Here is a 13,738-nt window from a genome sequence, read left to right as displayed (position 1 = left end):
TTATCATCAATAGAGCATCAGCACAGGGTGATTGAGCGATGTCATCCCCAAAGAAAGACCCCAAACGCTTTCTAATCCATGCCCAGGGGTCAGGGTCACCCACCCAGAACTAAAATGCCCCTTTCCATCCCACTGTTCCACTAAGGCTCTCAATATACCATGGGGGTGATTCAGGAGAGCCCAATACGGGTGGAGGAGGAGAGGAGGAAGAGAAGGAAAACAGGACAGGAGAGAAGAAACAGGAGGGAAGAGGGGAAGAGACAGTAAATCGGGGTGTGGCGACAGAAGATTGAGAAACAGGCAAAAAGCCCCCTCGGTTCTCTTCGTTCCCTCGCCCCGAATAATTTGTTGACGCTCCCTTGTGTGAGCAGCGGCCACCGGAAGCAAGGCCTGTTGGTTCCCGGCGGAACCATTTGGTTACCGGACCCGCTGCCCTCACAGCCATTCCCTGGCGTCTGTCTCAGCCCGAGGCGCCGCCCCTCGCCCTCTCCAGTCCGGATGGAAACATGTCCACGGGGGCCGGGTCCCCGGCTCGGGGCGACTCCCCCAGACCGGCCCGGGGCTTCTTGGCCTGCGCCTGCTTCCACACGGACAACCTGTTCCTGCGGCGCTACGGTCTGCACGTCAGCTACCGGGACGAGCCGCAGCTCCGCAGGGACTATGGGCTGGTAACCGCCGCCCCCTCCCCCCGGCACCCACAGGGGAGGGGGATATGGGAGCCGGGGGGGATTCCCCCTCCCCCCCTGGCACCCACAGGGGAGGGGTCCCTGGCTGGGGAAAGCAAATGGGGACCCCTGCAAGCACCAGTGCCTGGTGTTTACATTGTACTGTTGGATCCCAGGTACTGTATTGGGTGGTCACCCCCTCCCCCCCAGTTCAGCTACATTTGGGGCCGGATCTTCCCTACAGCTGCAGGCAAAATAGATTTTGAATAAACACTTATTGCACCATTTCATCCCAGAGAATTCCAACATGCTTCACAAACTGTACACGGGCCTCTTGCCTGCCTCTGACGTGCATCCACCCCAGGGGCAGGAGGTGGTAGCTATTTAACACAACAGTTTCCATCAAGAAGTGGAAATGCAACATCCATTAATATTACACTGCCATAGATGCATAGGTATGCATCCGAAGAAGTGGGCTGTAGTCCACGAAAGCTTATGCTCTAATAAATTTATTAGTCTCTAAGGTGCCACAAGTACTCCTGTTCTTACTGCCATAGAGGATTTTAAGCCAGTCTGCAAAATTGGGGAAGTCTTATCCCTATTTTATAGATTGTTAAACTCCTTAATATGGACCTCAGTTTCCCTAAGGCCACAAATTTGTGGCAGAGCTGGAAGTAGAAACCAGATCTCCTAACTCATGGTTCCCTAGACAACACTGCTTCCCTTTAAAATGTATATTCAGAACAGTTACATGCTAAAAGAAAATACACCCACAAGTCTAGTCACCATCTGAAGTCTTTCCATGAAAGTTGTGTTGCAAATGCTGTTACTGGAAAACACAAACCTGCACTTGGGCTATGCGCTAGAGCAAGCTGTAGTGTTCAGGGCCTTTACTATAGAAATATTGTACTTTTCCTTAGGGAGCCAGCCATCTCTTATGACCTACGTAAAGTATTGCCATAACATATTATAGGTGATCTATGAACTCCATGTTCAATATACAGGCTTTCTATAAAGCTAGGATCATATTAGAAGGGAAAAAATGACCAGAGTCACTAAAGCAAGACCTTCAACGGGGATACTGACCACTGGAGTAATGTTGGTCAATTTTCAGGTCTACCCATCTCTATAGTACCATTAAAAGCAGAATTGCATAATTCAAACTGTAACACAAACATAGTAAAATATGTCCTTTAATGAGCTTTCTTCTAGGAACATGTTAAAAGACCAATCTTGCCAGTGTCTGGGATTTCCCCCCAGATTGGCAAGTCTCAGGTGGGACTCAAACTGTAGCCCATCTGGCTATGTCAAAAAGCTGGCAGGTAATTGACAACCTTATAGCACAACACTGTAGAGGATGTGCCAGAGCCTCTCCCTGCTGTGGGGCAAGGGCTCCAGCAGCAGGACACTATACTGCTAAAATTAGCTGTGTAGATAGGGAGGCATGGATTGGGTGAGTAGAGAGCTAGTTATCTTCTGGCCTGAGAATCCAGGAGACCTCCTGATTCCTCTGGCAGCAGGTAGTGCTACTGTGCAAAAGAACTGAGGATAAAGGAATGAGTGGCTATGGGCTGCACCCCAAAGGGCTGGTTGTGGAATGGGTATATCGGGATCAAGGAAAAAGCAGCCCAGAATAAAGGATCTGGGGAGAAAACCCAAAATCCTTGCTTATAGTCTGTTTTATATTTTAATTCTGCTCCTAAAGCAAACTTTGGGCTGCAGCATCAGAGCCCCAGGCTGTTTCTTAGGGAGCTAGACTGCTGTGTCAATTGCTCTACCGATTGCTAAATCTAAATAGATTTATATGACATAATTCGATTAGAGCTAGAAAATTATTTTTTAAAATTAAATCTAAGATTCGCACACAATTTCAGGAGTTGGGACTTTAAGAAAGACCAAATATCAGGAGACTTACAGTAAAATTGCGAGAGTTGACAACACTGCCCATGCCAGGTTGATGAGCACCATAAAAATCCATGATCCTTATCAACAGTTAATCTCTCTACATTACAGGTGCTAGGTGATCATGGCTGCAGGAGTGATGAAGACTTTAATGCAGTTCTGGAAGAGGTATACACAATTTTACCAATAAGTCATTTGTAAGAGTCCAGACAGCTCCACATGGACCACCTGTTTTCATATGTATTGCTTATCTCAATTAATTACAATTTTTCAACCACAAGTTGTGGAGTCTGCTTGATTAAGTGGGAGTAGAGATCTAATCTAGAAGACGTTCTTCAGAACGAATCATCTTTATTTACAGGAACTTTCATATATAGGGTTAACGCTACAGCATTTGGGGATATAGTTTGTATGAACAGTGAAGAAGAGAGTCAAGCGATTTGCTGAAAGCCAGAGGGAGGCAATGTTACATACAGGATTGAAACACTCCGTCCTGGTTTCTCTCCTGTCCCCCAACGCACTCTCACACTCAGACATAAACGATGTGCTGGATTGACATAGAAATTAAAAACTCTCTACTAGCGCCTGAGAACAGATTGGATATTCTGATGAGCTCATTTGCTGACAAAGTCCTGAAGTTAACACTGACATTTATTGCATGACAATGGGTCCCTGGCTCTCCTTCCTGTTGGTTTAATCAGTTTTTCTAATTTCCCTCCATTCTCCTTTTTTGTAAAATACATGTTTCAAAAGTTAGTGTAGTGCATTTAGATCATACCATTTCATCCCAAAGGATCTTGCAGCACTGTACACGCTGTGTACAGGGATCACTCACATGCCACTGAAATGCAGCCACGTCTAGGGTGGGGTATTCAGCAAAATAGATTAATATTTATTGCATCATTTAATCGGAAAGGATTCCTAAACAACTTAAAATCAGTATAGCCCCCACAGTCTTCTTTGGCCATAAGGAAACCAAGAGTCCCCCAGCATCAATGTCCAGTTCAAGTCAAGACTGAAAAGAAAATCAATTTCAAGAAAAAACAGGATTAAAAATGCATTTACACTGAAATTACTCTGAAATACATGGGGTCTGCAGTACCCAGTTTCTGCCACTAGAAGATATGGTTAAAAGCAGGAGCTCTCCACAGGGCACTTTCAAGGGAGGATTCCATCTCTGGTTACCAAATAGGCCCAAATAAAGGGAGATCTTTGAAAGGAAGTTACCTCTCTCTCTGGTAAGTGCCTGGCTTTTTAGGCCCAGGAGAATGGAGGAGACCAGACATGGTGTCCGCACCCTCCAGATAATTTTTCTGCTTCCTACTTTCACAAGGGTATCTCAAAATTAGCCTCCCGGGAGGTTTATGAAATTGGAAGAGTTGCCTGAGTTTACTACTACTACAGGTTGCTTCCTCCTTAAGTGACAGAGTAGGTCATCACAGCAGCGCTTGGGAATAAGCCTTCACTAATGTGCACCAACTCTCTGCAACTGAAGTACCTCATTTTGCCCAAACTTACTCAAGTGTGAAAATTCTGGCCTATCTAAAGTTAGGCAACTAAAACCATATGTAGGCACTAATAAGGAGCCTGTTTTTCCAAGGTGCTGAAAGTTTGCAGCCTCAGTTAACTTCAATGGAATTCCTTTAGGTGTTGTTTTGTTTTTTAAACCCATCCGTCTGTCTTAATGAGAGTCTGACTTAGACCTCTCCTTTAGTGACCCGTTGAAGGCATAGAAGTACATTCAGGACTACCAAAGGTGCACATGAGCAGATGATGCATTGAGCAAAAATTACTATTTTGAATCAGTGAATGGAACTTTTTTTATTACTGCCAACATTTGATCTCTTAACAAGATCATTTCACTTATTCCTAGATTCAGAAAGAAGTGCAAAGAAGAAAGCAATTAGATCATCAGTCCATGGCAAGAAAAGCCATAATTTCACAATGTTACAAACCAAAGCATCCAGAAGTATACGTTCTACAGGTAAAATACTTGCTGTTTTGAGTCTGTAATAGTGCTGTAGTAACCACATGGAATCTAGTTTGAAATAGGAAAGCCTCCTTTGTGTCCTTCAGAATCCTGTATAGTCTCAGGACTGTATTCATTTAAAAGTGACTTCCACAACTTGGACATCTTCATAAATCTCTATTGAAGAAGACAGGACACCCTCTGGATGGGATTTGCTTCTTACTCTCGATTTATTCTGGGGTAACTTAACTAAAGTCAATAGTTACAGTCCCGTAGATGAGGATAGATTCAGAACCAGCTCAGACTGCTGTGGGTAATATGAGGCGTAAAGTCTTATCACGAAGACTATTGGGCAGTACAGAGTTTAAGGAGCAGCCAATAGAAAGATTAATCTAATAACAAGTGCGACAGTCTGCATCACGCTCTTCACTGTGTAATATTCATAGCACAGCCCGATTACTGGATGGTGTTGAGAGCCTGGCCCAAAGCAAGGTGGTTAAAAAAAAAAAAAATCAATTGGGCATGACTGTTTGCACACTGATCTGCCAGGGGTTCTCAAACTTCATTGCACTGTGACCCCATTCTGACAACAAAAATTACTACATGACCCCAGGAGTGGACTGAAGCCTAAGCCCTCCTAAGCCCCACTGCCCTGGGTTGAGGGGGGCCAAAGCCCGAGCCCCACCGCCCTGGGAGGGTGGGGGGGCCGAAGCCCAAGGGCTTCAGCCTCAGGTAAGGGACTTGTAACCTGAGTCCTGCCACCCACGACTGAAGCAACTTGGGCTTCGGCATTGGCTCCAGGCCCCAGCAAGTCTAAACCAGCCCTCGCGACCCCATTAAAACAGGGGTCCGATCCACAGTTTGAGAACTGCTGTCAGCTAGGTTATGTGTGCCCGTAGTGTGACCAGTGCAAAGATAAATCTGACCAGCTATAGCTTATAATTACAACTGAACTCCAGCAATAAGTAATTTACATAAATCTACCAAGAAAATTACAAGTGCAGATTACAGCTTTGTGCATTTTTTCATGATTTAAATATTTTATATATGTTTATATGCAAGCTAGGTGTGGCCCCCTGGAGTCCACTTACATTTCAACCTGCCTGCGGTGTGGCTGTTTGAAGGTCAGAGATTAAGTCATTGTGTGTTCATTTTATTTTTTTTTCTTTGTCTTTCTCCCCATCTAACACAAGGATTCATTTCTGGCTCCGGAGTTTTTAGAGACAGTTAAGTACTGCACGTCACAAGATGCTGATCTCCAAGGCCTCGTGCGCCGCATTGATTCTATATCAGGTAAAGCGAAAGAACCTCTCAGCAATGTAGGTAGATACACACAAGTCATTTCAGTGGTGAATTGCTTGTTCTAAACAAGTTCTTTAATATTGTAATTTTGAAAAATGACTGGAGACCATTAGGACGTTTTCTTCTGCATGATCAAAGTTCTTGAGAGAGGCAACATAGTCTAGTTGTTAGAGATGGGGGAAATCTTGGCCCCTTAAAAGTCAATGGCACAACTCCCATTGGCCAGGATATCACCCCTGGAATCCTGGGATTTATTTTGGCCATGCCACTGACTCAATGTTTGACCTTCGGCAAGTCTGTTCAAGGGACACACTACACTTGGATTATTTTAAATGGGCTATTTCGCAAAGTGACCATTTAGTAGATCCCCCTTTAAATTATGTCTTGAATATTTTTTTTAAAGTTCCGGGTTTTTCTGCTTGCTTGTTGATGTTTGTGGGGCCTTTTCAGTACGGGAGAAGCTGACCGAATATATAGGGGAAGCAATGAAAGTATAAAAAGTAAAATGGAAAATAGAGGGGTTTTGCATTGACACCCATTGTGGGTGTTACATAAGAGGAATTATTTTCAGGTACAAGTGACTTTTTCAAGCTGTTGGATCCCAGTTCCCCCATTTGTAATGCTGATCCACTTTTTATGTGGATCTTTAAGGCCCTATGCTGGAAGTGTAATGTAATTGTATTATATTCCTAACAGAAAGAGCTAATTGATTGGCATGGAGAGTCCTTAGAGGGATGATGTCCCACCTCCCACAAAATGCCATGCCTCAAGTAATTCTCCATCACCACCTGGTCACCTCATCATTCAGATGCTTTTAGCTATTGGCCTGGGAAGTCTGAGAGGCTTTCAGTTTCCAGTGACCAATAAGTAACATGCCCTAAAGTCAATCCGCCTTGTAGTAATAACTGTTTAACAAACAAAACATGCAATGAGGCATATGGAGGCTGTCTTCTCTTTTGTACTGCCGTCGAGTACTGTTTTCTGGCAAATAAAGTTATTGTTAAGGATAGTCCCTATTGCTATTTTACCTAATAAGAGACACCTCCCTTTTCTTGGTCAGATAAGAGGATATATCGACTTCCAGTGTTTAGTGAGGAATTCTGTCGAGTCTTCATTGAAGAGCTGGAGAACTTTGAGCAATCTGAGATGCCCAAAGGCCGGCCAAACACTATGAATAACTATGGGGTAAGACTCAACTTTGTAGAGTTAACCTCTCATGTGCTATTACAGCCTTTAGGGTGAGTGACACTCATCAGACCAACCTATTTGCATGTATCAGGGTCCATTCCCCTCCAAGATCTGGGGAAATCCATTACACACACACTTCAGAGTAGCAGCCGTGTTAGTCTGTATCCGCAAAAAGAACAGGAGTACTTGTGGCACCTCAGAGACTAACAAATTTATTAGAGCATAAGCTTTCGTGGACTACAGCCCACTTCTTCGGATGCATATATGTTCCACTCTATATGCATCCGAAGAAGTGGCCTGTAGTCCACGAAAGCTTATGCTCTAATAAATTTGTTAGTCTCTAAGGTGCCACAAGTACTCCTGTTCTTATTACACACACTGATGTGCAACCCCAAATGCAGAGACATTCATAAATTAAAAGGCACAAGGGTGAGGGAGTTAATTTTACTTACACTTCTAACTTAGTACATGTGTGGGGTTGCCAGAAGGAGAGGTGAGGTGGAATCTGCTTTAGTGGAATCTTGTATTTAAAATGTTATATTACATATAAAAATAAAACAATTACTGAAAAAGTTTGATGGTAAAATGTTAGCACCCCGCTTTTAAACAAAAAGTAGCACAATGTATACTAGTTAACTGAGATGGCTGCTTTACTGAGACATATTTCGGGGATCTATTTATCTGAGTGATAGTGAATGGCAATGATTGCTACTTAATTGGGGCAGCATTAATATAAGTGGGGACACATTTGGATAGTGCCAAGGGGTTAACTGGTGTTTAACTAGGTGTTGATATGGTAGATGTAATTCTGCTCTGAGTACAGAAGCTGCCAAATAAAGTTTTAAAAAATAAAGATGAAATACCATGCATAATATTTAATGCAATACTGTATTCTGTTCAAGTCTATTTTTAATAAGTGTCTTCATTTGATGTGGGAGATTAGCCATCTACCCGAGTGTCCCACTTAAGAGACTTCTACTATATAAATTGGGACATAACCATGCAAAGAGTGGGTTAGTAGGGTTATTTTTCAGACTGTAGGTCCTGCTTTATAATAGAGGGCATAAGCCAGTGTCTTTATTGTAGTCACCTGTACATTATAACTGTACTCTCTGAAAAGAGAATAAATCTCTCCAATATGAACTATAAACTGCAGTGTCCAAATGGACAAGGAAATGTTGTAAAAGAAACTAAGGAAATACACAGTTCAGGCAGAGTTTGTGGCTCTGCACACAAACTTCAATAGTCCTGATCTCTAGCTCCTCCACAATGGAGTTCATTTCCCTCAGCCATCCATGAGGCCTTCTGCTCTTAGTCTTTTCCTCTCCAAGGACTACAAGTCCCAGTTTCTCTTGCCTTTCTGCACAGTTACAGCAAGTTTCTGGAGTCTACTGCCACTGCTCTGGGATCCACTGACTCCCTCCTTTAGAAAGTCGCCTCAAAACAGAGTGACTGTACACTGACCACACCATTCCAAGTAGGGCCTCTCAGTCCTTGCTTTGGCTGTAGAAGTACTTCATACAACTGGGACTTGATACTTCAAGAACATAGCATTTTATGTATGAATTTAGTGCTGGTGACAAGGGTTGGATTGACAGCCTGCGACTGGAGTTCTCTTTAGCCATACAAGACAGGACTGCTCTATAAAACCAGCAGGAATAGCACAACATATCAGTAAAAACTGGCTTTGTATATGGCACTACCCATGCTGGTTTTGATCTTACTGGCATTCTGCTTGACGTCGCTTTTCATTCTGAACTCACTGTCCCTGTTACAGCCTGGATCTTTGCTCGCTAGTTCTTCATCCATGGAAGCAGCCAGGTTGGGAGGGAAGATGACTACCAGGAGGCTCAGTAGAATGTCTAATGATATAGCAGAAGCGACCATGTTTCTATTTGCTGATCAGTGTGTTCCATGTACTCTCTCTTTGGCGCAGGTTCTGTTAAATGAGCTTGGATTGTATGAAGCTTTCATTACACCTCTGCGTGAAAAATATCTGCAGCCCATAACATCCCTGCTTTACCCTGACTGTGGGGGAGGCTCCCTGGACAGCCACAAAGCATTTATCGTCAAGTACTCGCTACATGAAGATCTGGATTTGAGCTCTCACTATGACAATGCAGAAGTCACATTAAATGTATCCCTGGGAAAAGAATTTACTGAGGGCAACTTGTATTTTGGAGACCTCAGACAGGTACGGAGAATCTCTCTCTAACTTAGGCCTGATCCTGCACCCCACAAAATTCCCATTGACTTCAGAGGTGCAGGGTCAGGCCATTAACTTTGTTTCAGGAACTTTTTAAGTAACTGAATTAAAGGTGACACCGTCAAGTAGCCTTATGCTTAAAATATAGGGTTAACTCTCACAGATCAAACCTGGCCCTTTTCGTTGATTGGTTTATTTGATGTTATGAGCCTAACTAGAATAAGCTGTAGAGGAGGATTGGTGCTTGTAGGGAGCTATACTTTGAAAAAGATCATTTAAAAAGTTGATTGACTAAAATTAATTGTCTGCTTCTGACTGAATCAGAATCTTGTTCACCAGTTTTCCATGTAAGAGGAGGTTATAGTGAAATCTTTATTGCTGTGAATTAATCATAAATATTGACGTTAACGGGAGTCGATTCAAATAGACCACACAGATAACTCTTACATCAGAGGAGGGAGTAAAATGCTCTACCTCCTTCACAACTAAAATAATAATCCGGGGGGCTCATTGTGGAGGAGCGGAGAAAATGCTTTAAAGACTCAAGCAGTTTCAGTCTTTCACTTGAGAAACTAAAGCCCTGGTCATTTGCAGTGATTAGAATTTCCAATGTACTTTTAGCAAGAGAGGGTTAATATGTGCTGGCCGAATTGCTATTGAACGGTTACAGTCTGCCTCTCTATGTGCCTCTATGTAGTTTGAGCTGGGAACTGTTTACTGTCTGTCCTTAACGGTCCGAACGGTTTAACAGCTGTAACGTCTCATCCCAGAAGTGACTGCATTTCAGATGTATGTGACATGATCCCTAGATATCATTGGTTAGTAAAACAGTCTGGGGTGAAAGGCACTAAAAGCAAGTTATAACAACTCTTTAGAAAGTCAGCAGCAAGAGAGAGTTCATGTAATCTTGTGTCTGCTTTATTATCTATTTTCAAGGCCCCAACCCCAGTGCCAAAGTACGTGGAGATTGAACATGTGGTATCCCAAGGCTTGCTACACCAAGGAGGGCAGATTCATGGGGCACTGCCTGTCGCCTCCGGGGAGCGCTGGAACCTCATTGTATGGATGAGATCATCTGCTGTCCGCAATCAGCTTTGTCCCATGTGCAACAAGAAACCTGAATTAGTGGATGCTGAAGGGTTTGGAGATGGGTTCACAAGAAGTCCTGAAGGTGACATGCCCAAGACTGTGGATTTATGCTCTTTAATATAGGAGATGGTAAGGAGTGAATTCTCCAGTCTGAGCTGGCTAAAACTGAGCTCCAAGCCCCAAGATAGCAGAAACAAGCACAGTATCCCTTTTGTCAGGTCAACAAATAGCTTCTTAGAAGGCAACTCAAAAACTTCTCCTGGGGGAGGGAAAACAGCTTTTTGAGCAGCAGCCGCCATCTGGGGTCTACTGGAGGAGTTGGTGTCTGGGTAGACAATGCCTGCACTGTGGGAATTTTTTATAAGCATATTCTGAAAATGTAAAAAGGCTTAAGGTATTGATCTATACTGTGAACTGCAGAGGTACAATCACACGTATAGAAAACAGGCAGAAAGACTGCTTAGATCTTATACAAAGACAGCTGCTCTGACAGCCACTGTTACTGGTTGATGTGTAAAAAAAAGAATTATAACAATATGCTATCATGTCAGTCAGCGTCCATTCACAATTACCACTACCCTCTTCTGGATGGAATATCAAACTTCACTAGGGTAAGAGCCTGCTGCTTCCCAATGGATGGAATGCAAGACCCGCCCAGAATGTGACAGTGTTGTCCCCTAGTGGCTAAAACAAGCAACTTTGTGATCAAGTTGCTTCCAATGGCTGCATCTTACAGGACAAACATAAACCTATTACTCTATAAGTGAGTCACTTATTGCCTTTATAACCCCAGACTCAAAGTGCTAAAAATCACTTTTTAAAGATATTGTGGATTCCACATGAACAAGCAGAAATCAGCTGGAGAGCCAAAGATTTGGGGGACTGTTTGCAATTTATGACAACCGGTCTCTCTGGTGTAAGGAGAGAGTATGCAGAAGTAGTCTAAACATTTGTAATCACCTTCCATTAGGTATGAGAATATCCTTCCAAGGTGGGCATACAAAATAAACTATCTCCAAGGCTGTGGCCCACAAAAGCTTATGCTCAAATAAATTTGTTAGTCTCCAAGGTGCCACAAGTACTCCTGTTCTTTTTGCGGATACAGACTAACACGGCTGCTACTCTGAAACCTATCTCCAAGCGAAGAGTGGACATTCTAGTCCCTTACATGACCAATACAATCTTTTGAATTCTTGAATTTGGCACGAATATCCCACTATGACGAGTGCATTAGAGAGCGTGAGATTAGATAGTCACACACACTGTCTGTCTCAGGGCCTGTTAGTCCATGACATTAATTCAAAGCTTCAAGTCACAGACTCCAAAAATCTAGAAAACTGATATTCAAGAAGCCAAAATATCCTTTTGATTTTGTTGCCTCATGTGACTCCTGAGAAAACTAGATGTCTATTAGCTATCCATATCACTGACTTTACTTGCATAATGACAGGTTTTCGAAGAAGTGGGCTGTAGTCCACGAAAGCTTATGCTCTAATAAATTTGTTAGTCTCTAAGGTGCCACAAGTACTCCTGTTCTTCTTTTTACTGACTTTACTGGGGGCTTCTTTAGGTCATTCATTTTAGCTCTGGTAATTACTTGATATGAACTTTCTCATTTGCATAATTAACAATATGATGAAAGGCAGACTCTGAATATCACCACTGTAGTTTATGAAGAGTGTTAATTTTAAGCATTCCCAGTAGATCCTGGAGTGCTTTGGCCTTGACATCTCATTAGCGTATGCTGCTGATTAGTTTGCATTTGAAAAACTCCTTCAAATTCCATTTGGAAAGTGAAATGGCCATTACCCTTGTACACAAAACCCCAGAATCAGCACCAAAGGATTTTGCTTCTGCTGTTTTCCATAACAACAAAACCAATCACGGAATCTTAATTTCTTCATCAGGAAATGTTTGTTTCATATTTGCATTTAAATTATACCAAGAAAATTAAGTTAATGAAAGAAAAATGTGCCTGTCAATAGGGCTGCTGTCTGAATTCTATTACCGTGAATTCAGATTGTAAATGACTGACAATAAAGAAAAGGCTCTGGGATATACAGGAATAATCTCTCTCCTCTGTAATTTAATCATTAAATCAGGAGCGTAGGAGTCTCTGGCACTCACTCATTGAGTCATCATGGGTACTGCAACTCCATGCCTCAGTTTCCCCATGTGTAAAATTAGGATAATACTGTTCTTATCTAACATGCATTCAAAGCTAAATTCATTAATACTTCTGAGGCACTTGCATGTTCTCTGGAGGAGGAAAAGAAATCAAATATCTGCTGAGCTTTTAGCTGGTCATGTCTTTGAGGGTGAACAGCAGAAAGCAGACTACAGGAGACCCTCGAAGAGAAAAAGCAGTAGGCTGTGTATGTCAAGGACAGCCGTAACAATAGAGCAAGGGATCTCTACCTGGGCATCATCAGTAGATGCTTCTCTTACTGACCTTGACCAACAACCCTCCTGAACTTCACTTACATTCCAGAGAACATTCTGAATTGCACAGGGAAAACCAACCCCTTCAAGACAGCGATAGAGGATAAGGAAGATTTTCTTTGGCTTTTGCTCCAACACCTCTTCTTCAGTGAGACTTTTGCCTGCAACAGGCTAACAAGGCAAACTTGCCTAACCCAGGGAATAGGAATGCCTTGGTTATCATATAGAACCCCGTGACATATTAAACTCCGCTCCTCAAAGTTAAGGAGGAAAGGAATGCAGACCAGGGCAAATATATGCATTGTCTATATGACAAATACACCCTAAGTCTAACAGATCAGAGCCATCAAGCAAATGGACATCATAAACTGCTATTCACCTACAGAAAGTGGAGGAGGGAAAGTGGTAGTGTCATTAATTTCTGCTTCTGCAGAGTATTCTAACACAAATTGCAGTCATCCATAACCAGTGGAACTTCCAGTGTCTGGAAAAGCCCAGAAGGGTTTTGTGCCCAAAACAAAAACAGTTGAGCTGCCAAAGAAGCTGCACGAGGCTGAGGCTGGAATTATTCACCAGGAAAAAGATGACATTGGAAATAGTTTGGAGTATTAGGAAAAATATAGGATCAGCACACGGCTGCATGTTGAGAATTTTTTGTATTATTATGGCATCGGTTTCTTACAAGTTCACTGTGTCTCAGGCTGGAATACAGAATTTGGGGGATATAAGGAGGGAAAAAATAACTCACCAAGAACCCTGGGGAGACTGTAAATGTCTCATTATTCAGAGTGTAAACTCTTCAAAGGGTCAAGGTCTGTCTACTACTCTGAACGGTGCCTATAACAACCGGGCTCCACTCTCAGTCCGTAGGACTACCTTATCTTAGTTCCTCTTGTGCCACTGACACATCAGGCAGTCTAGTTTCGCCATTGATTATGGTCACTCGCTAGTTGTGGTACAGTGGAACCTTAGAGT

General features: G+C 42.8%; 1 protein-coding gene across 1 annotated transcript; it reads left to right on the top strand.

Annotated features, from left to right (window-relative positions):
• The first annotated feature begins 453 nt into the window (after nucleotides 1-453).
• Nucleotides 454-11,839, top strand: OGFOD2 (2-oxoglutarate and iron dependent oxygenase domain containing 2). Its single transcript, XM_054006999.1, has 7 exons — nucleotides 454-668; nucleotides 2,679-2,735; nucleotides 4,441-4,551; nucleotides 5,730-5,829; nucleotides 6,899-7,023; nucleotides 8,963-9,220; nucleotides 10,169-11,839. The coding sequence occupies exons 1-7, from the start codon at nucleotides 507-509 to the stop codon at nucleotides 10,442-10,444; spliced, it is 1,089 nt and encodes a 362-aa protein (XP_053862974.1). The 5' UTR covers nucleotides 454-506; the 3' UTR covers nucleotides 10,445-11,839.
• The last annotated feature ends 1,899 nt before the right edge of the window (nucleotides 11,840-13,738 follow it).

This window comes from Malaclemys terrapin, chromosome 16, assembly GCF_027887155.1.
Source record: "Malaclemys terrapin pileata isolate rMalTer1 chromosome 16, rMalTer1.hap1, whole genome shotgun sequence".
In the NCBI taxonomy this organism is placed as follows: Eukaryota; Metazoa; Chordata; order Testudines; family Emydidae; genus Malaclemys; species Malaclemys terrapin.
This window is presented reverse-complemented; position numbering and strand designations above follow the sequence as displayed.